The 26,227-nt window shown below is 45.6% G+C and overlaps 1 protein-coding gene across 2 annotated transcripts; it reads left to right on the top strand.

Moving 5' to 3' along the window:
* Nucleotides 1-7,821: 7,821 nt before the first annotated feature.
* On the top strand, nt 7,822-26,211 carry rpgrip1l (RPGRIP1 like). 2 transcript variants are annotated; one of them, XM_019360940.2, is made up of 26 exons: nt 7,822-7,883; nt 11,273-11,368; nt 11,531-11,675; nt 11,847-12,157; nt 12,272-12,371; nt 12,980-13,123; nt 13,473-13,578; nt 14,011-14,157; nt 14,244-14,317; nt 14,431-14,570; nt 14,674-14,780; nt 14,852-14,902; nt 15,010-15,192; nt 15,319-15,436; nt 15,531-15,983; nt 16,748-16,851; nt 16,972-17,308; nt 17,708-17,901; nt 18,116-18,211; nt 18,347-18,406; nt 18,548-18,677; nt 19,257-19,345; nt 20,482-20,668; nt 20,758-20,842; nt 21,133-21,269; nt 25,817-26,211. In XM_019360940.2, the coding sequence occupies exons 2-26, from the start codon at nt 11,281-11,283 to the stop codon at nt 25,930-25,932; spliced, it is 3,702 nt and encodes a 1,233-aa protein (XP_019216485.1). In that variant the 5' UTR covers nt 7,822-7,883; nt 11,273-11,280; the 3' UTR covers nt 25,933-26,211. The 2 variants fall into 2 exon arrangements, with proteins under 2 accessions (XP_019216485.1, XP_005470287.1); XM_005470230.4 differs by lacking the exon at nt 7,822-7,883 and adding an exon at nt 10,510-10,624.
* Nucleotides 26,212-26,227: the final 16 nt, after the last annotated feature.

Raw genomic sequence — 26,227 nt, 5'->3', positions numbered from 1 at the left:
TCAGCATAATTAATTAGTCACACACACAAACACACACACACACACACCCTGAAAGCACACAGACTTTAACCTGCATTCTTTCTGTTGACCAGCAGGGGGCGACTCTTCTGGCTGTAAGAAGAATCAAGATTCAAAGCGTTTATTGTCATGTGTGCAAAGAAAAAGCATTTCTCTGTACAATGAAATTCTTTCTCTGCAGTCCACACACAGATGCCGGTTAATATGTAAAAATAGATAAAAATACAAATAGCATGAATAAATAAATGGAGACAAAAAAAAAAGAATCTGCTGATCTGTGAGTTTCCCTCAGGAATGAGCAGGAAGCACAGGAAGCTCATCACGTCCAGTCCGGAAGCACCTCAGCTCCAACCGAGTCCAGAACAAACTCCTGATCACATGATCAATCAATCAACCAATGGGTTTCTTTGTGTGAAGCTGTGTAAATAAAACTAATTAAACTGAGATAAAGTTTTGGCTCTGATCAAGTCTCTGGGTTTTTACTAGTTATGACATTTAGACCAGAGGTGCTAAACGTGTGGCTCAGGGACCAGAACCAGGCCACCAAAGCAGCTTTACCCACAGGAGGCATCAAAGGAGTTCTCCTTCATTCCTGGAACAGGAATACTGACAACGAGTCAGTGATGTGCTCCATGACAAACAGTATGTGGGGAGGATGGTCGTACACTCTACACAGGTAACCCGTGTTATCTGTGTACAGTCAGTTACTTTAAAAAAGTTACTGCACAAACTTTTTACAGCAAAATATATCATCAGCATAATGTGCTGTATTTTCAGTTACTGTAGCATTTACAGATTTCTTAGAAGTTACTCTGTTGATATTTACAGTATTTGTAGCATGTGCTCATTTACACTGTTGCAGGATTAACATTGTTTATTCATTATAACAACAATCTACATCAAACTCAGACTTTATTAATCCCTGAGGAAAGGATGTGGTCACAGTCACTCAATAAGAACAGTAACACACTGAACTAAATTAAATAAAACTATATATTACAAAGTTCACAGGGTATAAGAAATAGCTCTATAATATACAAACAGCTCCATTATGAATATCCAGACTATTATCTTGATGCGTGCTCAATCATCCAGGTCAGGAAATCCCAGAAAGTTGATCCTGTTCGTCTGGATGTTTTCAGTTTCATCATCATCAGGTGACTTCTGCAGTGTCAGCTAACTGCAGGTCTACAACCTTATAAACAGCTGCACAATAACTGATAATTTCAGCCCCATCTCCTTCCACACTACCCTTTTTCTACGGGCTGCTCAGTATCAAAGTCATCATGCAGCACTTTTACTTAAGGACGGGGCCGGATCTAGAAGGGTGGCATGGGGTGGCAAGTGCCACCCTAAAATGATCCCTTGCCACCCCAAGTGCCACCCCAGTTTTGCATATGACAGTGTTGTTTATTAAAATAAGATAGCATTAACAGTTTGAGCGTAGTTACAGTCAACAGTGAATATAAATGCTAAAACTGAATATACTGCATAGTGTCCCCCCCTCCACCATTAACAAATGGTTCAGCCCAAAGCAGGACCGGCTTTTTTCTTGTTTTCAGTAGCAAGTGATGTTTATTATTAGGGCTGGGTATCGTCACTGATTTCTAGAATCGATTCGTTTCCGATTCACAAGGTCCCGATTCGATTCGATTTGATTCCATTCAATTAAATTCAGTTTGAATCTAGGAAATTTTGACAGTCAGAAATATTATAATTCAGATCAGTACATTTACATATTTTTGTATCTATAAAAAGGAAGCTGACACACGCAAGACTTTATCAAAGGTGTGAGCGTCACAGCAGATGCCTTTGTGTCAAAGTAGCTGAAGATAAAACACAGAAAAACATGAAGGTGGTTTTCCTGGCCTGGATTTTATAAAAATATTCTGCAGTACATCAAAAACGAAAGAAAACCATTAATCAACATATGAACGTTACCTCTGACGTTACAGCGGTTTTATTAGAGACACTAAGCGTTTTGCATTTTGCATAATTTTAAAAAGTTTAAATTTGTTCAGTATTGAACGGCAGAAATTAGGTTTTCTTTTCGGAAGTATGTAAAACGAAAAAAAAAAACAGCGGCCGACAGCGCTGCAAACAACAGTAGACTTGTGCTTAACAAGCAAGCGAATAATGCAGAAAACAGATTTTTAGACGGGAAACTGTTCTTGAAGTACAGAGAGAGAGAGAGAGAGAGAGAGAGCTGTGCATGAAGTGTGATTTTTATCGTGGTGGAAGCAAAACAGTAAAAGTCAGAGTGATTTCATGACGATGTTTATGTGAAGCGTAGTTTGGATCTTCTTTTGCTGCTGGTTCAGCCAGTATTGTTTGGAGAGAGATAAAACTAACAGCTTTAGAATCAGCGCAAAAAGGGCGTGAACACAAAGCGCGGACCCGCCGAAACATCAGAATCAGCGAGCTGTCGGCTTTCAGCCCCGACCGTGTCCGTGCAGTTGTTGTGCCAAAAAGTGATCGGGCGTTTCTCAATATGCGTACTTGTGCGTACTTGCGTTCTCGTGTACTCGTGATACGTCATCAGTCGGAGACCAAGTACTGTTCCAATTCGAAGTACGCATCAAGCCGAGAACGCGAAAAAGTCCCGGATGTGTTCTCGCTCCGCCCGTTTTATCGAGCATGCATCGGTGTAGACTTGGTACAGCTAAATATCCCAGAATGCATTTCGTCCAAAACTCAACAGCGGACTCCCAGCACATCGTTTTCAACCCCCCCCCTTCTCACTACTCAGGTTAAAGAAACCCCAGCAGCTGTCTATAGTATTGAGTGTCCACTAGAATAGAAATAAAAGCGTTCTAACATCTCACCTGCTTGTTTTTATTAAGGTATGTACACGTATGTACATGTACACTACTTTTATTAATAGAGGTTTCACTACTGAGGTTAAAAATGATATATAAGTCACTTAGATCACTTCTAAATGTTAATGTTTGGTTTATTTCAGTGTTTTATTTGTTCCTGAGTAAACCGGTTTGGCTGTGATTACAGTTAAGCTTCATCACATGTTACTCACAGTTAAATTAGGAGGGGACGGCAGTACAAACTCCGGACCTGTGACATCATCACGTACGCAGGTGTTCCAATTGTACATATCGCGAGTCCCTGCTCGCGTTCTCGGCGAGTACGTACTCACCGAGTACCGAGATGATTTCACGTTGATTTCACGTTATCCAAGCCAGAATCGATTTTAATCGATGAATCGATTATTAAAACCCACCCCTATATTAGAGTAACAGGTGTGTAGCATCGCTAACTAGCTAGCAACAAGCCTCCAACACAGTGCGTATGCTAGCGGCTCATCTAGCTAACGAATTAACAACAGAGTGATTTTAGAACTATAAGATGATCAGCTGTGTGTCTTTTTTTATAACAGTGACATGGTTGTATTTACCTTAATTAAACGAGTCATCAGTCGCGGTAAACCAGCAAAAAACTCGAGCAGCCGGGCTACGTAAAAAGTGTAGGGGGGCGTGTTTGCGGTCACGTCCAGTGGGTGTGTGGGCGGGAGCGTTACACAGTCGCTCCACCTCAAGTCACTACTGCGCAGACTCTTGCCGTTTCTCAATTCTCAAGTACGTGAGTACGTACTCGCATTCTTGGCGAGTACGTACTCACGTACTTGAGAATTGAGAAACGGCCTTTGTCTGAGTTTTGGACGAAATGCATTCTGGAATATTTAGCTGTACCAAGTCCACACAAGTCACCACCGATGCATGCTCGATAAAACGGGCGGAGCGAGAACACATCCGGGACTTTTTCGCATTCTCGGCTTGATGCGTACTTCGAATTGGAACAGTACTTGGTCTCTGACTGATGACGTATCACGAGTACACGAGAACGCAAGTACGCACAAGTACGCATATTGAGAAACGGCCCCTATCTCCAAATTTGCAAGATGGCAGCCTCCACAAGCGGGATATTTTGGCTTCATTTTTGCACAATGGTAGGAGGTGGAGTCACGTCGTCCATCTTTTCTACAGTCAGTGGTTTATCCCTGTGCTGTTCTCCTCTGTCTTTTGGTGCAGCGGTCCCCAACCCCCGGGCCTCGGACCAGTACTGGTCCGTGAGTCGTTTGGTACCGGGCCGCGAGAGTTGAGGCTCAGGTGTGAAATGTGTGGTTTTCAGGGTTTTTATCGGTTTTCAGCGTTATTTTGTTATCGTTTTTATTGTTAACTCGGTTTTCCTGGGTCTTTTCACGTGTGTTGTGAATAAATCTTCTTTTTTTCGGTACCGGTACTAGTTTTATTTTGTTGTATTTATCCGCGACACCTTAAAGGCCGGTCCGTGAAAATATTGTCGGGCATAAACCGGTCTGTGAGGCAAGAAAGGTTGGGGACCGCTGTTTTGGTGGACAATCTTTTTTTACTGGCACACATCATTTGTGGGGCATCTTATTGCGACACCTGATTGTTCTCTCATTTTAGTTTTAGTAATATTTTTAAATGGTTGTACAAAATGAAAAAAACGGCAGGTGTATTGGCTGCATTTTTAGATAAATAATTGTATATGTTTACAAAATGTACATTTTATATTTGCATTTCAAGTTATAAAAATTTACTCAACATGTCTGTGGTTTTTTTACAGTAAAAAAATACTTCTAGGATTTTAAGTTCTTTGTGTGATTTCAGATCAGTAATAGTACTATTAATAGTAATAGTAGTACTAATGCAGTATGTCAGTGAAAAAAAACAACTAAATTCAGTTGAGCTGAAAAGATACCAAACAAGGCAAGGGGGAAAAAATAAAATGAAACAATCTGAGGGTGAAATACAAACGTAAACTCAAAAGGAGTCAAAAATGTCCGGTTGTATTTCAGACCTCAGTGGGTTAATCCAACAAATCATGAAAAATTAGGTTTAAATTTTTGTTCATGACAGTGCAGATTTCTGACATTTTGTGTAATTTAAGCTGTAACAATGTGATTGTTTTCTAACAAAAAACAGTGAAACTTGAGTTAGACGTGTGTTTGTAAATGAACCGCCCCATGTTGTGTAACTTTCTGGATTTTATACTTATTGGGCTACATATTTATTTATTATACAGACTATACTGTACATAAGATCAAAACTCACATGTTTTATGTAACTAAAGTGTGTAATTATGTGGGCTACAGACAATAATTAAGTTATAGACTATATTTATATGAAAAGCGTATATACTTACTGCATTTGAATCATTTTAACCATATGTAACCACCTGCATATGTGTTTGAAAAAAAAAAGGCTTTGATTTTGCCACCCCATTTGATTTCTTTGCCACCCTCATGCCACCCTAAGAAAATTTCTCTAGATCCACCCCTGCTTAAGAATGGACCGATCCGATACTGACCTAAATTACTGGATCGGATATCGGAGAGAAATAAAAAAATGTAATCCGATATCACAAAAGCATCTCACAAAACTTGCGACATGGTGTAAACCCAGCTCATAACCTTAGCAGTCGGAGCAGTATGCGTCACGTGACAGAGCGGCTGTGGCGTGTGAGACCTGTCGGCGGTCTGGTTTAGCATTTGTAGCCTCGCTACCAAACCAGCATTTAATCTCCGAGGAAGTTATCCCAGAGAGAAGTAAAGCAAGTGTGTAAGTTCATCTCTGAATGTTTGTAAAGCATTCCCACGTTAAGCTTAACAACCGATATATGGAGCGACTGCCTCTCTCTCTCCCTCTCCTGCTGCTACTTCAATCATGAAACTGATCAATGATCAGCTGATCGGCTTTTCTGTCGTGAGTCCGTCTCTCTTCTTTGTTTTTGGCCCACTTTGCACCAGAAAGAGGAAACCAGCGGCTGAACAACAGCAGCACGTTTAAGCTTGATAAGCTGTTGTTAGAATGTATTTAATATTACTTTCTACACCAGGATCCTTTTCTACGTAGCTGACGGCTGGTAACTGTGCAGGGGCGGATCTAGCAAAGTGTAGCCAGGGGGGCCGACAGGGCATGAACAGGGAAAAGGGGGCACAAAGACATACTTTTGTTCCTTATTCTCATTTAAAATGTCGAGCTTTTAATGAATAATTATCTGAATCTTACACCCAAAGTTTTCATCTGATGTACAATGTAAAGAAGTCCATTACTGTATATAGTAACTGTTAAGTCTAATATACCCTAGTAAGCTATAGTACTTTTTCCTTTGGGAAGGTACCATCTGTGCAGTCTGCAATTCTGTTGAAGAAAGATGCTGAATCTATTTAATTATTGTAGAAAAATAATTTATTTCTGTGCATTTTTTTTTACACGTACATTAAATTAAAGTTGATTACGTCATCACGAGGTGGGGGGTGGGGGTTGGTTCCCTTTTTTCTTTTTTTTTTGCTGGGAGTTGGCAACCCTATTAGTTAGGTTGTTTAATATTTTTAAAATACCAGAATAGGGAGGATGGAGCAGGTTTAAGTTTATTAGATTGATCAGTGTTGCTGAACTATGAAATATTTTGGGTGCAGTGTATTTTTTACATACAGGTATAACAGAATAGCTTTAGTTTTGTTTTTTAAAACTTAAATATGAACTTATACAAAATGCAGCAAGATATTAAAAACAGTTTTATTGATTAAAAAACACACTATATCGGATTCATATCAGTATCAGCAGATATCCAAAGTTATGATATCGGTATCGATATCTGATAAACTGGTATTGTGCCATCTCTACTTTTACTGCCCAGCTCTGTTTCCTGTCTTTGTGCTTTTAGCCTCATAATTCTGCATCTTCTGTATGTTTAGCACTCAGAGGTCTCTCTCTTTCTTTCCCTCGTGTTCATCTGGACCACATAACTCCCCATTAAATTCTGAGCTGGTTGTTAAAGAGGCTGCGATTTCATCTGTGTCATCAGATTAGCCGAGTGGTTTGTCCTCACGGAGGCTCACTGCCGTCATCATTACTGTGACCGGTGGAGGATCCTCAGCTGCTCACACGTTAACCAGCTGCCATCTAGTGTCACATCTGGGACAGTCACAGGATCGTATGATAACGACGATGATAATGATGCAGATCAGTGAGAGGAGGTGAGTGCAGGGACTATTACTGATAAAAAAGAATGAAGATGGAGCTGTCAGGCAGGAGGAGAATCAGAAGACTTTATTTATCCCCAAGGGGCAATTAACAAGAAGAGCTCAGGAGGATGTTGGTATAGGAGGAGATGGAGCAGTGGCCTGCACCCCCCCCCAAACCAGACCGGCCACCCCAGGTGCCACCTCGAAGCTAAAACAATAAAATTCAGTCAAATATGAAATGTACGATTATGCTTTGATAGTGAAGCTCAGATATCCGAGTGTAAGTGAATGCAGCATCGGCCTCTGCACTATGAGCATCACGTTAGCAAAGGAAGGAGAGCCAAGCACGAAAACAATTTTTCGGCGAAAGAAAATGAGGAGAGAATAAATGTCCCGGTAAGTAATATTACGTTTGTTGAGTTTAGTAAAGTTCGGTGAAATTAGAATAGCAAGGAAAAATAACACTTAAAGAATTATTGCAACCGTCGAATATTTCAGACAGTAGGCTGGGGGGGGGGCTAGCATAAGAGTTATGAGTTAGAAGATATAATCTAAGTTGTAACATTGCTGTATGGAGCTGCAGATTTGGTTGCAGGATAACATTGCTGGACTGGCCATCGGGCACACCGGGCATTTGCCGGGTGGGCTGATGACTTATTTTATTTTTTTTTGTAACGGCATGAACAATGAGAGGTGGTGGATTGGCCAGATGCTGGTCGATCTGTAAAACTAACTCAGTTGTTTGGTGGTGGCTATGGCGGAGCTTTCACAGAGGCCAGCAGGTGGATGAGGGAAGGGGAGGCAGGAGGAGAGACCCGAGGCGGCCACCGGTCTGAGTATCAGGTGAACTGAACTTCAGGTAAGAAGTTATGACCTGCAGTCTATCTGGGTCAGATATAAACCAAGTTTAGGTGGAGTTTATTTTCGTTATGCTGACTTTTTACAGTCAGTTACAATAACTCGTACTGTGTACTAGCTAGCATGACGGAGTTTCTATACTGCTGGGTGGGTGCTGTGATGTTACTGATGTTGAACTTTATTTTGTTCATAAGGTTCGTTAATAGTTAAAAATGGAATGGTCCCTCATTCAGAGAAAATATTACTCGTTTTGTATTGAGCTGAGAAGAGACGCAGTTTGTCCCGAACTTCAGCTAGAATGGAAAAGACACAAAGCTGGAGTTATTCTGTCTTTACGCTGTCAGCTGCTTCTTCTCCTCTCATTCTCTCCCCCTCCCTCTCCTGTTGCTACTTCAATCATGAAACTGATCAATGATCAGCTGATCGGCTTTTCTCTCTTGTTTATTTATCGCCCACTTTGCGCCAGAAAGAGGAAACCAGCGGATGTCGCGCTAAACAACAGCAGCACGTTTAAGCTTGATCAGCTGTTAGAATTTATTTAATATTACTTTCTAGTATCAGCTGATGTTTGCTGGAGCCACAGCTGTAAAGCTGCTGGTCATGATATCGGTTTGGTTATCTGGTGAGAGGGAAACATGCAGATGAAACCAGGAGATGTCCTTACTGAATCATCAGAGCTGAACAGGTGATGGAGAAACAGGTTTACCTTTTAGGTGACATGAATGAGTTGAAGGGAAGTTATGAACTGTTTCTGAGAGACCAATAACACCAGGATCCTTTTCTACGTAGCTGACAGCTGGTAACTGTGCAGGGGCGGATCTAGCAAAGTTATGCCAGGGGGCCAGGTAGGGCATTAACAGGGAAAGGGGGGCACAAAGATATACTTTTCTTTCTTATTCTCATTTAAAATGTCCCGCTTTTAATAAATAATTATCTGAATCTTTCGAACAAAGTTTTTATCTGACATAAAATGTATAGAAATCATACATATACCAAAAGACGGTGTACATCACTGTCACAACAGCGTTTGTCTTCATTCAAAGGCTTTATGGCTTTAATACCTGGTGGGCTGGTCTCTGGTCAAAATGCCCGATTTTTTGTCCCAGTCCAGCCCTGCAGGTTAATACTGGCAGTGTCACCATGCCAGCTGACTGTATTTCATCATCAGCCAGTGTTGTTCTTTATACATCAGTATTACCAAAGTTTATCATAAGGCAGCATAGAAAGTATTTACTTGCTTTCAGGTTTCATTCAAATGTTAGTCTTTTCATTTGTTTCCCCACTTTTTCCCTGTTTCAAAATCAAACACCAGTTTGTAAGAAGATTATCTTCTTTTTTTAATTGGCAGATAAAGTTTTGCATTGGCTAATTTGCCAATTGTATGTTAAAAATGTTTGTATTTTAATATTCAAAAATGTGTAAGCCCAAAACATATGTGCACCATATGTCAGTAAAAATACTATGCAAATATTGCTGTCCTTGAATGCTGAATAAACACTGACAAAGCACTGATTGTATCTCTTGTACTTTGTCAGCGCAGTATCTAAAAACTTTGCACCGTAGTGGTTAAAATCTCATTCTAATAAGAGTTAAAAGCGCATTCGGTTATTAGGTTTACAGGGTTATTGAATTATGGTTAACAGTTGGTAGAATTTTTTTTTAACATTATCTGCCAATTACATCTGCCACCCTTCTCCAAATCTGTGCCCCTACCTGGCCCCCCCAACAAAAATTTTCTAGACACGCCACTGAGATGGAGGCAGATGATCCGCTGTGCAGTGGAACTATAAAGGGAGCAGCTGAAAGAAGAAGCAGATTTACAGTAGGCGGCTGATCTGGGCTCTCCTTTCAGCGCCTGACAGCAACAGACTCTGACCTCCCCCCCGTGGCTCCAGCTGAATAAAAGCCACGACTGCTGGATGTTTGAGGGGAAATCTGCCTATATTACAATTGGATTCTAAGACGGGCCTCCATGCTCGTCTGATCATGTGCTTGACAGTTGTTGCACCAACGTGGGCACGGCCTGTTGAACAAGAAGCCAGCAGGCATCATAGATTTCAACGACAGGCTGACTCGCTGACAGATCCGCCGCCTGCTCGCCACAGGCCGAACACACGGGGGAAGGTGTGTTTGCGGGGAGGAGGGTTCAAAGGTTATGCCTGGAAGAAGCAGCAGCAGTGATGGGAGACTGTCACGGCCCAGCAATCACTGACATGCCGACTGAGCTCATTCTGGCCTGCCGACGCTCATCTCAGGGTCCTAAATTAGATCCATCGCCAGTTCATGAAAGGCAGGCGTCTGACAGCATGCCTATCAAATCCCCGCAGATGTGTGTGCAGCAGTGAGCTACACTGCTCATAAATACGCTTACATGTAAAGTCAGGTCAGTCCCCAAAGTCCCCAAATTGGCCCGGAGTCAGAGATACAGCTGATAGACAAGACTGAGGGTTTCTGCATTAAAATCAGCAGGAAACAGACACGTTCACACACAAACTAACTTCCTTCTTATTGACCTCAAAACAGCTTTAAGAGCATTTAATCATTGGTGGTTTATACAGTGTCATATTTTAGAGGGAAATATAAGCTTGGAAAGCCTTCGACTGCAAAAAAAACACAAACAAAAACTACAGCTCCCAGAAGGCTCTTCGCACAGCGCGTGCGCCGTTGTACCATAACGACGTGATGAGTGGTTATGTTTTCAGTAGCAACCCTGAGTTAAACTGAATAAAGTCGTTGTAAAAGGTAAGAAATGCTTCAAATGTTACCAGAAAAATGACCGGAAACACGTCAGAAGTAAATACGGAGTCACGAGCGTTTGAGGTGACACGCAATCTGATAATTAGACGATTCCGCTAGCTCGTTAGCTACCGCTGCTAACTCAGAAGAAACACGATAAATTCAGAGCTTTTTCAGTAAAATACATCCATGTACCCATAATATATATTTGAATTTATTGACCTGATATTAATATGGCGTGTCCCATTGATCAAAGATAACGTTGCTTTGTTAAATCATTGCTCAGTACCAGACTACCTTTAAATTCTATACGTTTTAATGTTCACGGTCGAAAATAGCGTTAAATGTGGCTTCGTAATTATCATCGAAGACTCTGAAACATCGGAATAAGCCGGTTTTAAGTTCGGCATACATGTAACACACCAGGTTGTTTGAATTTTGGTGCTTTTGAAATGGTGAACAGGCCGTTTTACACCGCGCTATTAGAGGCGTTTTTAAAATGAAGTGCTGTTGATGAAGTTTTCATTATAAAGTATTTTTATTCATTGTGCCGAATGTGTTTTTAACCTCACTGAGAGATTCATCTTCATAGGTGAATTATAAAAGGCGTAAAGTTTTCTGTAACCGCCACCGATGGTTGAATCTTCTGTCCAGGCTGAAACATGTCCACCCTCCGGGATGAGACGGCAGCAGATGTGCCGGTCAAGGACGTCACGATGGACCTCTCCAGGCTCACACCGGCTCCAGCAGGTGTGTCCACACTCGTCAGGCTGTTTCAGAGTCTTCCACTTACCAGCAGACAGTAGCATGACTAAAATGTTGAATTATAACCTACATGTAAGGTTAAACCCAGTGCTCTGTTTTTTGTGGTACAGTTTGTTCACCTGCTAATGTGTTGATTTCTGCTCACAGAGTCGTCGCCCTATCAGCACGCCCGGCCGCGGCAGGACATCTCGCGTGTGTCCCGGGAGGAGCTGGAGGACCGCTTCCTGCGGCTGCAGGAGGAGACGCTGCAGCTCAAACAGGACATCCACAAACGGGATGATATGATCAAGAAGTGAGGCTTCCCCCATGTCCCCGGGGCGTTTTTATCAATGAACAAAAGCACGTCTTTAAAGACAACACGTTTATTTCCTCAATAATATTTTTCTACACAAAAGCTCCACAATCCTTAATGTGCCTCACAATTAACCACTTAATTTGGCTGTCTCTCTGCTGCCCCCTGCAGGCTAAGCACGAAGCTGACGAGGCTGAAGAACAATCGTGGCCGCATGGAGCAGCTGGCAGCAGGGACGGCCCCGTCCTCCAGGGTCCGAGATGTGGAGATGGAGGAGATGATGGAGGAGCTCCACGAGAAGGTCCGGGCCCTGCAGGCTGAGAACGAAGGGCTGAAACAGCGCCTCCTGGTGGCAAAACATCAACTCGTCAACTCTCAGAGCCAGAGGCTGACGCCATACGACCGCATCCAGCCGCGAGTCAACACGGGGTTAAAGAAGTTCAGAGACGACGTGTCGTCTCCGTCTTTAGCACGACCTAAAAGTGAGTTCTGCAGCGTCTTCAGAGCTTCTCTGCCGCCACGCTCCACGAACTGCGTATTTTCTTCCTCTCTGTTTACCTTTCACCTTCTTACCTCTGTGAATTCATGTCCTGCAGGTACGAGGAGTTTAGAGGGAGGAGGGCGACCTCGGACTGGCCTGCTGCCTCGCTTTGGGCACAGTCTGCTTGAGGAGGCCAGAGCAGAGATCCGCAACCTGTGAGTAGGAATGGGAATTAGTGAGATGTTAGGGATTCAGATTCCTGCAACATCTCTAAGCAGCATATCACTCTGGGTTCTTGGCTAGCTTAGTGTTAGCATGCTGTCTGTGCAGGTGCATGTAAAGAGCTGAAGTTGTGTTAGCAGCATGATGCAGCTGCTTCTGGATGGACGAGCACAAGACTCGATAAGCAGGATCGATGAGCAAGCAGACTAACAATTCTAAACAGTTGGACTACTGGGAACCAGTTCTCTACAAGAACTAGTTCTTAATTCCCATCCTTACCTATGAGTCATACTGAGCTTATTTAAGGATATGATTAAAGGTAGCATTTTACATCAGTTATTGAAACTGCTCACAGATATTTATCGTGTCCTCTGATCGGCACTGAAACAGGAAGATGACAGTAACTAAAGCTCCACAGAGCTTTCTTCTAAGGATTTATAAATGACAGTTTTTGTAGTTTTGTAGTTCTTTACTGGATTCACGCTGTGAGTGAAGTGCAGACTCCCTGCTTTAAGGGGAGGGGTTTAAATAAGGTCGTGACACACACAGGCCCTCATTTTCAGAGGCTCTTCGATTGTGACGCGTCATGTTTGTGTCGCAGAGAGAACGTGATCGAGTCCCAGCGGAGCCGCATGGAGGAGCTGGAAGGTGCGTCGGAGCTGCTGAGGGAGGAGCTGAGGAGGAAGGAGGCTGAGTACGAAGAGAGACTCCTGCAGGTCCGGCAGGAGCAGACCTCCAAACTGAGGTACGAGCTGCTGGTTTTAAACATGAAGCATTCAGTAAAGCTGAGCGGCTCCTCGTTCTGATGTTTCCTGTTATTTCATCAAAAATATCATTTATATTTGAGTAAATGAAAATCCATCTAAATAAAACCAGTGAGAATATTTTGGTCTCAGGAGCACCAGAACCTGTTTCTCCATGATGTTTCTCACGGTTTCAGTCACGTCAGCTTTCACCGTATCGGGGCAGAAGATGAGCTCGTGCTTTGGCGAGGCGTCCGACATTCACAGGAATTGGTTTCTGTGGTCACCTCTTTACTCAAAGCTGTGCTCAAGGTCGAGGTTGTATATGAATCTTTGTTTTTTTCCTGTCAGGACGCACGTCAACAGCAACGTGATGCTGATCAAACTGCAGAAGCAGCTGGCAGCGAGATCCAACACCGTGGCCGAGCTGGAGGGGCGATATCTGCAGCTGCAGGAGGTAAGACGTGTCCCAGCCTCCTCCTCTTCCTCCTCCCTGATCCACCAAGATCAATATCCAGTAATCAGTATTGATCTTATCTGCCTGTGAGACAACAAATTATCACACTTTTCTCTGCAACGCTGCAACTTCAAGCGCAATCAAATCTTGCTGCAGCCAATCAGGAGAAAGATTTTTTAAGAGGGGAGGGGCTTGATTCAGTGCACAGCATTGTTTTGAACTGAGACTCATGCAGAGCAGTAGGGACAAAACACCAGAGCTGGATATGATGAGCTCTAAGATCATGTGACGTCCCTCCCGTTGATAATTCTACTTAAAAGGAAAATGGCACTGACACACATCTGCAGACACATCTGGCCTGACGAGATCAACCAGCCCAGGTGTCAGGTGTGTACACACAGCGAGCTAACAGCGGCGGTGTTTGTTTTGCAGAGTCAGCAGACGCTAAAGCTCAGTCATGAAGCGGCGATGGCGAAGGTGGACGAGCTGTCGGCGGATCTGAAAAACGAGCGGCTGAAGAGTTTGGAGCTGGAGAAGCAGCTGCAGAGTGCCAGCATCGCCAGGATGAGGATGGAGCAGGTGAGCTGGCAGATGCACCCGAGTCCACTGTAGGGGTGTTCTGCTGTGCAGGTGTGGGTGGCTCACCTGTCTGTGTGTGCGTTCAGCTGCAGGAGAGGATCGGCGAGCTGGAGCAGGAGAGAGACCTGCTGAAGGACAGCAACGAGAAGCTGCTGAACAGGTGAGCAGAAGGAGGCGAAGACACGCCGCGGCGCTTTGAGGGCCGTTTATCCCTGAACGTTTCAGTCTTACCTGGACCAGGTTGACCTCTGTCACCTCCTCCTTTCGTTGCAGCGCCTTTGACGTCTCTCAGGAGGAGAAATGGCAGCTTCAGGAGCAGCAGCTGAAGCTTCAGATCTCTCAGCTAGAGACAGCGCTCAAGGCCGACCTCGTCGACAAAAACGAGATCCTCGACAAAGTCAAGGCCGAGAGAGGTACGCGTACGCCCCCTACCTGCCCGTTAAGACCGCTTCGTGTCCCGTGAGAGCGCCGAGAGTAAATGTGGTGACTGATTTCCTCCCTCTGATTGTTTTTCAGACACAAACGAGAAGCTGAAAGAAGCAAATCAGAAACTGGAGGTGCAGTTCCTGCAGCAGAAGCAGCAGCTGGAGGAGCTGAATGAGCGGCTCAAGTTTTACAGTCGGGTGAGCAGACGAATCAAATCCTTTCACCTGCTGCAGGTTTGGTGTGTGTGACATCACCGTGCTCTTCACAGGGGAGCGACTATGACGTGGCTGAACTCACCGAGGCGCTGCTGCTCGTCAAAGTGAGTCCCCATCACACGCCGCTGCCATCCGGTCGTTACTGCGATCATACGCAGCCCAGATTCAGTCTCATGTCTCGCCTTTTGTCTGTAACATCGTCGTCTATCAGACACGTAAATCCCAGACGAGTGGAGATCTGGGCTTCCTGAGGGAGGCGGAGGAGGAAACGGGCAGCACCAGCATGGAAAACGCCGTTAAGGAGCTGCGAGCCGCTCACGCCGAAACCATCCAGGAGCTGGAAAAGACCCGGAGCCTCCTGAGCATGGAAAACCGGATCAGCCAAGGCTACAAGGTGGAGCAAACACACCCGCCCACTTTTATCCTTACTGTATGTAAAGCAGCAAGGGGAGGGGTCAGAGTAGAGCTGAGTTTGAACCTGGTCACATTTGTTGTGCTGTTTCCTTTCTTGTGGCCGCAGGCCGAGCTGGACGCCGCGCTACGCAAGATGGACGCTGACAAACTCGAATACGACCAGAAGCTAGAACGCCAGGCTCAGCTGCTGGACGCCAGGGCAACGAAGATCAGGAAACTGGAAGGTTCCCACCCATCCAAGCATCCATCCAGTTCTCCTGCTGACGTTCAGTTTAAAGAATGAATGAACCATTCTGATGAGGTTTCTCTGCTCCGCAGCTCAGCTCAGAGACATCGCCTACGGGACCAAAACCTACAGCGTCAAAGTGGACGCCACAGCCGAGGACGAAGCCGACAAGTCCGCCGAAACAGTTCACCTGGAGAGTGGAGAAAACCTGCTGGAGCTTCAGATAGTGGGCGTCACGCTGTCTGACTCTGCCCTGCAGATGCTGGGCGAAGCTGAGCCCGCCACCTTCTGTACGTACGCCTTTTACGTGTTCGAGCTGCACGCCACACCGGTGATGACGGGCCGCAGTCCGAAATACGACTTCACTTCTAAGTACGTGGTTAGCGTGGACGACCGCTTCCTCGACTACCTCCACAGGGGCGCGGTGAGGGTGGAGCTGCACGAAGCGCTCGGTCTGGACTGGAGGACACTAGCGGCCGGCGAGCTTCGTCTGCAGCAGCTGCTGGAGCAGGACGGGAAGGTTCACGGCAGCGTGGCGCTTGTCGGTGAGTCATTGGTCTGTGGCAGGAGGGAGAGAAAGACTGACGTAAGCACAGACAGCCAAAGAGCTGCAGACGTGAGCGCTGCACGTATACTAGTCCATATTTCAGTTGTCACACACACAAACATACACAGGACGACACACCAGACAGAAGAGCAACACTGAACAGGTGCAGACTGACAGCGAGCAGTCAAAAACAGTTGTTGGGGCGTATCATTAAAGTACATTATTTTGTTATTAAGTGCATGTGCAGTGCTGTGTAGAGAGTCCAGCCCGATATCTGGTTCAGGGCCCGAATAGCCCGGGGGAAGTGTCGGCCTTAAGACACCTGACCTCAACAGTGAGAAGAGTCCATGGTCGGGGTGGGAGGGGCCTTTCAATCTGGCTTTGGTACTACACCACTCGGTGTAGACAGACTGCAGGTCAGGGAGCTCTGAGCGAGTGATGCATCCAGCAGAGCGCACCACTCTTTGGAGAGTTCGTCTGTCCTGGTGCTGTTTCCATACTCCCGTCAGGATACTCCACCTCCAGAGGGAGGTGGAAGTCTGAGAGAGATGCTTCTTTAAAAAGATGTTTAGCGCCATCTTCTGTCATTGTGGAACATGACGTCTTGAGTTTGGTTGGTTGTGGCTAACACACTTAACATAAACTAATGTGAGTCTGCGGGCTGGCAGCTGTACTTGACGGTGACGGTAGACTCGGCGTCTGTCGGTCATGTTCGATGAAATCAGATCATCAGATGAACGCTCGTGTGCAAACCTCTTTCAGGGTCGCGTGACGAGGCGCGCTCCTTTGGCTCCTTGGAGTTCTGGCTCAGGCTGAGGGTCCCCATGATGGAGACGCTGCGACTGTACCGAGAGAAGATGAAGGGGGTGAGCTTCATCATCACCCGTCATCCCTCAGCTACACGAGCAGGCGAATACACCCACTTTATTATCAATGTACACACACCTGAACAGGTGAAGGTTCTCACTTGTGTCGTTTCTCCTCAGCCTCCGCCAACGACCAGCGGCTGGAACGAGCTCTTCATCACCGTCCGCCGCTGCTCCGGCCTTCAGCCGCGAGGCTCCCGGCAGCCGAGCCCCTACGTCGTCTACAAGTTCTTTCACTTTCCCGACCACCCCACCGCCACCGTTCACGACCGCCAGGACCCCGACTTCAACGACCTCAGGTCATTCTCCGTCTCGATGGATGCGGACCTGGACTGGTACCTGAAGTCCGAGCTCCTTCAGTTCTACGTGTTCGACTACAAAGAGGAGCAGATGGACACGTATCTGGGGAAGGCCGGAGTCCCTCTGAGGACGCTGACCCACGACGAGAGCCTCACAGGTGAGTCAGGTGTTTATAGTACACTGTTCACCTGCAGGTGCAGCTTCAGTGTCAGGCTACAGTGTGACCTGTTAAAATGGGCTTCTTTCTCACCACCGTCACCAAGAGGTGGGGATTATGTGATATTTTAATCATTGCCTGAACATGGACTTCATACACACTTTAAACTGGTTTTAAATAAACTGGACAGGAAATGTTTTTATTTTTAGCTCAGGCAGCTTGATGAAGGGGACCAGGCTTTTGTTTGAGTCGCTAAAACATCAAAAAATATTTTAATGGTTTAAACTTCTTAGATCTAAAGTTAACCAAACGCCTCACACTGCTGCTGTCTGAGGAAATGTTTCAGGATCAGGATAATCAGGTGTGAGTGAGCACGTGTTACCTGCTCTCCTCCCTCAGGTGTGTTTTTGCTGGCTGATCCCTCTGGACTCCCCGCCGGGAACATCGAAGTGACTCTGAAGTGGAAGGTCTCCTACATCCACCCGGTGGACGCCATGGAAGACGAGCCCAGGTTTACTCCTGTGGAGGAAACGTCAGAGGCCAAACGACAGCCGGAGGGCGAGGATACCCGCCGTCATCCCGCTGAATCTCAGGTCAGATCGCCTGGGATTCAGATGGCCTGAAAATGTTTTATATTTTTTCTCCTTTTCTGCAAATTTAAACACAACAATCGAGCGATTCCCATAATTCCCAGAAGAACCTGTTCCACCTGAAGGCTGTGGCCTTCCTGTGCCTGCAGCAGATGTTCACCTGTGACTCGGTCCAGGTGTGCTCCTCTCTCACCTCTCTGGATGTTTCCCCCTTCAGGCCCCGCTGCCCAAACCAAGACCGAAGACTCAGGTGAAGGGAATGCCCCCCGCCAAAAAAGTCACGTTTGTAGAAGGGACAGCCGCCAACCAACAGGTGAGAGGCACTGCCTCTGTCAGGTGATCAAAGGGGGAGGAGTTCACGTGCAGCTCAGCAGGTGCATTCAGGGCTCAGGTGGAGATCGGATAAAACAACACGGAGTTTGATGTTTATCTGTTTTTCCTTCTTCAGCTGGACGCGTTGAGCTCAGCGGCCCGGGGGGCGGAGACTCTACCTGCAGGACCTGTACAGGTAACCTGCACACACACACAGAAACAATCCAGATAGAAATCATCACATCAACACTCGTTAAACACAGGTTTGACCTAATAAGTAATCAGTAATTAATTTATGGTTTACCTGCATTCCCCACCTGTCTTCACCTCTTTTCAGGTTTTGTCCAAAGGTGCTGCAGAGGAAGAGGACAATGAAGGAGAGTCTGAGGTCTCTGAGGGACAGCTGGTCGCAGTGATCGCTGCATCGTACTCTGATGACTCTGAAATCTCTGAGGAAATCATTGAAGGTCCGTATCGACTATGGGACTCGCCCACAGTCACCGTCGATTATTGTGTTTAAAACATACAAAACATTTTCTGCCTCTTGTTAAATGTGTGACGTGTCCCACACTGAAGCCCAGTCACACCAATAAAAACGGAGAATCATTAGACAATGTCCTAATTATGACATCATCACTGAAATCATGAATGAAAACTATAAATTAAAAAATAAAAGTTAAATACTCAAAATTTCAGTTAAAACTTGTAAATGATAAAACTTATGACTAAGAAAGTCAAAATCAAACTGATCAAATATAAACTCAAGTCATGAGAAAATAATTCAAATTTAAAGGTAAAAAAGTTTAAAGTGCAATAAAAACTCACATCTTGTCTAAAAACAACAAAAGTTAAGAAAATGTGTGAGATGAAGCAGAAACATGACAACGATCAGAAAACTGATCCAATGATTTAAGATTACAGAGAAAAACGTCAAAAAACCAAAACGTGAGAAGAATTGTGACATAACTTTGTGGTATAAACGGTGAAAAGAGCAAAAGTGTCGATGCTTGTTGATCATCTGCTGGTTTCTTCTTCTTCCTGTCCAGATGTGGAGGACGTCCCAGCAGCTGCAGAGGACTCGGCTCAGTCTGACAGCGATGACTGCATCGTGCCCAGCCCGGCCACGGCGAGGAAGGTGAGGAGGAGGAGGAGCGTTTGTGTGAATAAAGAAACAAACTCGTCGTCTCCCATCAAATCTGAAAACATAAAGTACAGGAACAGGAAACAAACATTCAAACATTTATGAATAAAAATGTCCAACAAAGTTACTCTATGAAGTTAAATGATGAAAGTGTGGCGGACCTGTAGAGGGCTCCACTCACACCCAGTGTTGAGGAAGTGTGTTGCTGTGTTTTGTGGCGCGATGTGTTCAGTTAATGTGAGAAGAGGAATAAAGCAGCCACAGTAGGAGATAAAAATGTCCCCACACTCACGTGTCAGTGGGAATATTCCTTCCACCGCCCGACGGTGCGGGTGGAGCTTTCCCCTCCTGGGTTACCTGACTGTTTGCCAGAATCTCTTTGAGGCAGTCTGAAAGTCTCTTTCCATGGCCTCTCCGATCTCCTCCCACGCTCGAGTTTTTGCTTCAGCCGCTGCCCGAGTCGCGTTCTGCTCGGCCTGCTGGTACCTGTCAGCTGCCCACAGGCTGACCTTCATCCTGGTGTCCTCCACCTCGGCCATGGAGGTGCTGAGCACGGCCCAGAGCCCAAGCTGTGCCATGAGCCCGACTATATCGAGCCGGTACCTCTCAACCTCATGACTCATGTCCCAGTCCGCTAGTTTGAGGAGTCGGGGATCAGCCCGCCGGGGTCTCTGCTCCTGGCTACTGCCCGCCACGCCAATTAGAATCAATGTCCTGTGTGTGTGTGTGTGTGACATAATTATAAAGCTGTTGTCTTGGTTCATAAAAAGTCTGCTGAGCTCAAACTGAAACTCAGTTATGAGTCAGAATACGATGAAACAGTTACAAAATAAGATTTTAAAAAATAAAAGATAAAAATGTCATTGATGATTTCTATAAATAAATAATAACTATGATGTCTGTGCGGCAGTGAGCGTGACGTGTGTTAGCTCCTCCTCCATTCGTGCTGTCAGGAGAATGAACCGTCTTAGGCGAGCCGCTGAGGTCGCCTCGCCGCCGCTCACTTCCTGTTTTCACGTCCTTCAAAGTCATAATGGTCATAAGAATATCTGATTCATCGATGATTAACACTCGTAGATGATGTAACCATCCTGTGGTTAAATAACTTCGCCCCGCCCTCCTGTCCTCAGGTGTCGGAGCGAGTGCGGGTGGAGATTATGTGTCTAAGCCTGAGGGCGGAGTCTCGGGTGGCGCGGGACACCAGCGTGGTGCGGCTCTTCGTGGAGTACTCCTTCCTGGACCTGCCCACGGAGGAAACGCCACTCTCTCTGCCCAAACCGCCACCGGGCCACAGCATCAACTACAACTACAGCAAAGGTACGCACCTGCACAGGTGTGCTCAGACACTGCACCAATCACGGCAGCAGCCTCTGCTGTCTGTTTGTGACCTCACTGTCTGTCCGCAGTCATCCCCGTGGACGCCGAGAAGAACGCGGCGAGGAGGCGCCTGCTGAGGGGAGTCCTGCAGGGACGAAACCCTCACATGGAGAGGTGAGGAGGGGGAGGAGTTCACTGAACACAGACTCAGAGCAGCTGCTTCTTCTTCTGACTCGTATGACAGCGTCTGTCATGCTCTGCTGTGATTGGCTGCTGCCAGGTGTTAGAGCCTAAGTGTTGGCGTCCAGGCTCTTTGGAATAGGTCCATGTCACAAACACCAGAGAAGGTCTCAGATCAACCACAGCTGCTGTAAAGCGGTTGCCTGAGCTTTAACAGCCAGAGCCCAGGTGCTGGCGTCCAGGTGCTGGCAGCCTATGCTAACGGGACCGTCCTTTCCCAACAGAATCCGGTTCACAGTGGTGAGCGAGCCTCCAGAAGAAGAGGAGCAGGAGAGGGAGTGTGAGGATGTGGGCGTGGCCTTCCTGAGGATCCCTGACATCCTGGAGAAACGGCGAGACGTGACGGAGGAGCGTTTGAATGGTCAGCACGCACCGAAACGATAACTGCTTACTGATCAATCGATACTCTGTAGCTAGTTTTAAAGAAGCTGTTTGTATGGTCTCAGCCGTGTTCCAGCTTTTAGTTCACGCTCAGCGCTTGGAGCTCGTCATCAGTGATGTCAGTGAACGGGGGTCGGCGATTAGCTGATGAACCTTCTGACGATGGCGTCAGTGAGCAAACAGACATCAGGTGCACCTGAATGCACCTGATGTCTCTGCAAAAGGCTGAAAGACAAAACTGAGACACACGAACATGCTGCAGGTCGGACGCACAGACACGAGGCTCATGCTGCACTTTGAGATTTTCAGCTTCTGCGTGCGCGCGTGTGTGTTACAGGCTTACACCATGAAACGTAACCTTTTAATAGAAAGAAAGCATGGGGAAAACGCCATGAGATCCCGGGGAGATTATTAGTCCACCAACAACATGACCACAGCAGCCTTTAAAGTTCACCCTGTTCTTAAAAGCAGAAACACAGGAAACGAACCCCTTTTCTAATGTTCACCATTTTAGCTGCAGACACGGGATTTGCAGTAGATTACGACCTCCGAATAATAGTTTTTGCTCGAGTGGCTTTTTAAGTGGTCCAGACCATCCTGCAGCTTACAGCATTTGTCTTTCAGCAGTTGGTAATTCTCTGCCTCTCTGGGTTAAATCTAAACATCAGAATAGAAATGGTCTTAGCGGTGCCTCTTTTTCTTTCCCCTACTCATGTAAACGGACTTCCTCCATGTTTCAGGTAACATGTGTGCATTTGCTGGTACAATATTTCCGTTTTTCTTTGTATTCCTGTACGTTGTATGTTAAATTAGACATGATACGGTAGCATTGGTCACTCCCAGATCCAGGAAACATTTTGGGTAACAGTTTTTGGCGTTCTAGCCTCATGGTTTCTCTCACCAACAGAAACATGCTTGATTGTTGCAGACTTGCTGAGTCGAGGAAATCTCTGTGAAAGACGTTCTTAATTTTAATTAATTAATGAATTTTTTAGTGATGTGAGGGGAATAGTTTCTCTTTGAAAACGTGCTTGTGTGAGCCCACGGTAGGTAACTGTGGGTAAAACTGTGGGGCTGTGTGGGCTCACACAAGCACTTATTCCATGCAGGCCCCACAGGGGTCATCCTTGGATTACTGCTGCACTGATGATCGATGAGTTCAGGTCCTTCAGAAGGAATCGGACAAGTGAAGTGCGACTGTGGGGCTCGGCGGCTCGACATCTCTTGGCCCCATTATGTGATTATGCTAATAATTCCTAAACTCTGGTGACTTCAGCTAGAAGAAAATTGAGGCCCTGTGAAGCCCACAAGTCCATCCGGATTGACCAGCTGGTGTATAATGACACAGTTAGTAAAGAGCTTCATAGGTTAGAGGCCATTGTCCCTCCTATGAAGGATTCAAGTGAACAGTGGTTCTTTGAGGCATTTGAGCAAAGTTTGTCTTCTACATGAGATGGGTGGGATTCTGGGATTTATGAATCTGAAACTTAGAAGTTAATAGTCGTGATTCTTTTTCTCTCAACACGTGGTCGAGAGTTTTAAGCAGGACTGCAGCAGCTCGTGGCCTTGGCTGCTGTCCTCGGTGGAAATGAGTTTGGAGGTGTACAGGTCCTTAGAAAAACAGCCTCCCCGCTGCAGTGTGTAGATAAGATAAGACTTTATCGATCCCCAAAGGGGAAAGCACATTTCATCCAGAGAAACAGAAAAAAGCAATAAATAAATAAAATGAATTAAAAGAATATCAGAAGGGACAAAACCAGAGAAGGGCTCAAAGTAACGCCTAAGAGCAGCGACCGGCCTCCAGACGCCAGCTGGAGGGCCGAGAGTCTGTCTGAAGCTATGCAGAGCTCAGAAACTGCTTTTTATCAAGTGCCCTTTGGCAAGACGCTCAGCCACTCTTTATACCACAGAGCTGCACAGCGTCCAGCAGCAGGACCGCTGCTGTGGCATTCGTTCACCCAATGCTGTACACAAGGAAGCAGAGCAGGAACAACACAATCTCCATTTCCTCCCACAGCTCACTCACCAGCTTTATACCAGCCTGATTAGATCGATCAAAGGGGATGAGGATGATGATGATGTTCTTGGGTTCAGAGTGTGATTTGGGCAGCAGTAAGAGTTGATAGCTGTCACGGTTTGCGGGTGCAAGCCGTGTGGGAATTATTTAGGACCAGAAGCAGCAGCTCAGGTGCAGGTGAATATTTATTGACGGGAGGGCAGGTGACATGAACAGGAAAACCTAAACTGGGTAAAACTAACAAAACAAACCAGAAACGAAGATGCAGGGAGGTCCGGGGAAATCACACATGGAGAGACGCAGGGAGATCGAGGGGAAACAACACAGACGAACCAGCAACGAGGACGAGTGAACACACACTATAAATACACACGCCAGGAATCAGGGGAAGGGAAACAGGAGGGGAACACACCTGGAAGACATCACAACTGACGAGGCAGGGGAAAACGTAAACAGAACACACTGACATAAGACACAGACTTTCACAATAAAACAGGAACTACACATACAAGGACACACACGGGCCGAACAGAGTAAACACTAAACAGAGGAAGAACAGAACCAAAAATCACACTAAATAGAAAAACACAAAACGCTGGGTCAAACGGAACCAGGATCATGACAATAGCGTTCACAGTTTGGCTGCTCTGAGCTCCCTCTCTGCTCTTCGGTTCCAGTTACAGCGTGAATGAGCTGCAGGCGTCATGGCTGCCAGGTGCTTACCATTCAGTGGTTTGGGGAGAGCAGAGAAAGGAAGACGGGTGTAAACAGAGGAACTTTCACTCAAACTTCTGTTGATATAGACAAGAAGTCACAGCCACATAATGAGCTGCTGCCCAGTGCTAACACGCCTGATACTGTGTTTGTGAAACCACGTAAATCTGTAACTTCTCCATTCTGACCTTCAGAAAATCTCCAGCTGGCAAAAAAGCTGATGCTTCACACTGTTTCATTCATGGCACACAGCTCCACTGAAACCTTACAGTGGCATGGGCCCAGGACCCACTGCCATTCACAGCGAGATGATTGTCACTAGTTATAAAAAGGAGGAAAAGCCGTTCCACCTTCATTAGTATGATCGAGTGTGACTTTGCAAACTGACACTCTGTGAGCACAGAAAACTTTGACTCTGTTTCATGTTTGACCTTTTCATTGATGTTCAGGGTGAAAATAAAAATGTATACTTATTAGTTGACCCACAAAATCATATTCTTTGAACCCCACTAAGTGACATGAAAGTAGGGATGGGTATTGATAAGATTTTCACGATTCCGATTCCATTTTCGATTCTGTTTAAAAAAGGAGAACACTAAGGTCGATTAGCTTAGAACTTTGTTTTATATCTTCTCTTTGAACAAGATAGAAATTTAGGAGTAACATGGCCTTACAAACCCAACAGTGAGATCTTAAGAGATCCACAGCCTACGGCTCTTCAATGGGGTGTCACAGGGTCCCCAGGAAAGAAAACTGTAAATGTAAAATAATAAAATAAATATTCTTCTGTAGCAATAACAAAGTATAACATAAATTATTCTGTAGCAATTACACAAGAATATCCAGTAATGTCCCTGCCTACAATTAAACACATTCACTTACCGAAAATTGGGGCAAATGGGTGCAAGCCTTTGACCACAAACTTAGTCACTGCTCGGTGACGTTCGTCTATCCTGGCCTGAAAGGAGACGCTAACGGTAGACTGCAGCGAGAACTGCCAGCCAGACTCTGTCTCTCTCATCATGGTCGCCTAAATGCACAGTAATGGCAGGTTTTGTAATAAAGCAGATCGCGCTAACATAATATGCACTGTTAGCTGATTATTTACCTGCCGCATTAACGGGAGAGGACGTGCAAACGTTACCGCTGCTGCTGGGTTGAGATTCACGAGTCCGGAGCGGAATTAAAAACACGACATTCATTTAAGGTCATCGCGTGTTTTGTGAGCAAATGCTTTTGCATATTCGTAGTGTTTCCTCCCTTAAATGAAATATCTACTTTGCAAGTATTGCAAGTTGCCCTGTTGTCATCCATTCTCGTAAAGTGTAACCAAACTTTTGAGCGTTTGAGCCGCTTAGGCGGCCTGCCAGGTAAATGACGCTCCGCAACGTGGTGACGTCATTCGGGGCGACTGGAATCGATAAGGGAATCGTTTGCAAAAATGGCAAACAATTCCAAGGAACTGAAACAGTGGGAACCGGTTCTCAACAAGAACCGGGTTTTGATACCCATCCCTACATGAAAGAATATGAAAAGTGAATATTACTTACCTGATGCAATGTAAAATCTCTTTGAAGAAACAGTTATGTATTATCCCAGTACTGCAGCGAGGGGTGAGCAGTAGGTACTCTGATAGACGGTAATAAGCAGTTACAAACAGCAAAATAAACAAATAACAAACTAAAAAAATAACTAACTGTCTGAGTCTGACAGACTTTTCTAGCTGAAACCCAAAATCATTCACTGAATAATCATAGTACACGTGTGTGTGTGTGTGTGTGTGTGTGTGTTTGCAGTGCTGGACGTGGAGGACAGCAGCGAAGTGGTCGGCACCCTGACGGTGTCCATGGAGGGTCTGGAGGCTCTGCGCTCCATCATGGAGGAGGAGGAGGAGGCCGCTCAGGATGTGTGAGGTGGAGGCATCTCAAATGTGACGTCTCTGTGTGTGTTTCAAAGCGGTGAATAAAGAGGACTGTGCTGAAGTCTGCTGTGAGCCTGTGAATATAATTTATCGTTTGTTCGGAGCATCTTCACGCTTCTCTGCAGTTTCACTGTTTGTGTGCGAGAAATAAAACGTGCCTTAAATTTTGTCCTTCCTGTACGAATGTTTATATTCTGTACTCTTACAAAGAGGTGATGTGTCTGCAGGTGTGGCTTACAAAGAAATAAATCATCATGTTTCTGTTTCTGACATTTATGGATTTCAA

The sequence above is a fragment of the Oreochromis niloticus genome, linkage group LG7 (genome assembly GCF_001858045.2).
Source record: "Oreochromis niloticus isolate F11D_XX linkage group LG7, O_niloticus_UMD_NMBU, whole genome shotgun sequence".
In the NCBI taxonomy this organism is placed as follows: Eukaryota; Metazoa; Chordata; class Actinopteri; order Cichliformes; family Cichlidae; genus Oreochromis; species Oreochromis niloticus.
Note: the sequence above shows the minus strand (reverse complement) of the source record. Positions and strands in the feature narration are given on the sequence as shown.

Coding starts and splice junctions, on each gene's coding strand:
- rpgrip1l (XM_019360940.2), top strand. CDS start 11,281: ATGTCCACCCTCCGGGATGAGACGGCAGCAGATGTGCCGGTCAAGGAC. Junction 15,437..15,530: donor GAAGATCAGGAAACTGGAAG/GTTCCCACCCAT, acceptor TCTGCTCCGCAG/CTCAGCTCAGAGACATCGCC. Junction 17,309..17,707: donor CCACGACGAGAGCCTCACAG/GTGAGTCAGGTG, acceptor CTCCTCCCTCAG/GTGTGTTTTTGCTGGCTGAT.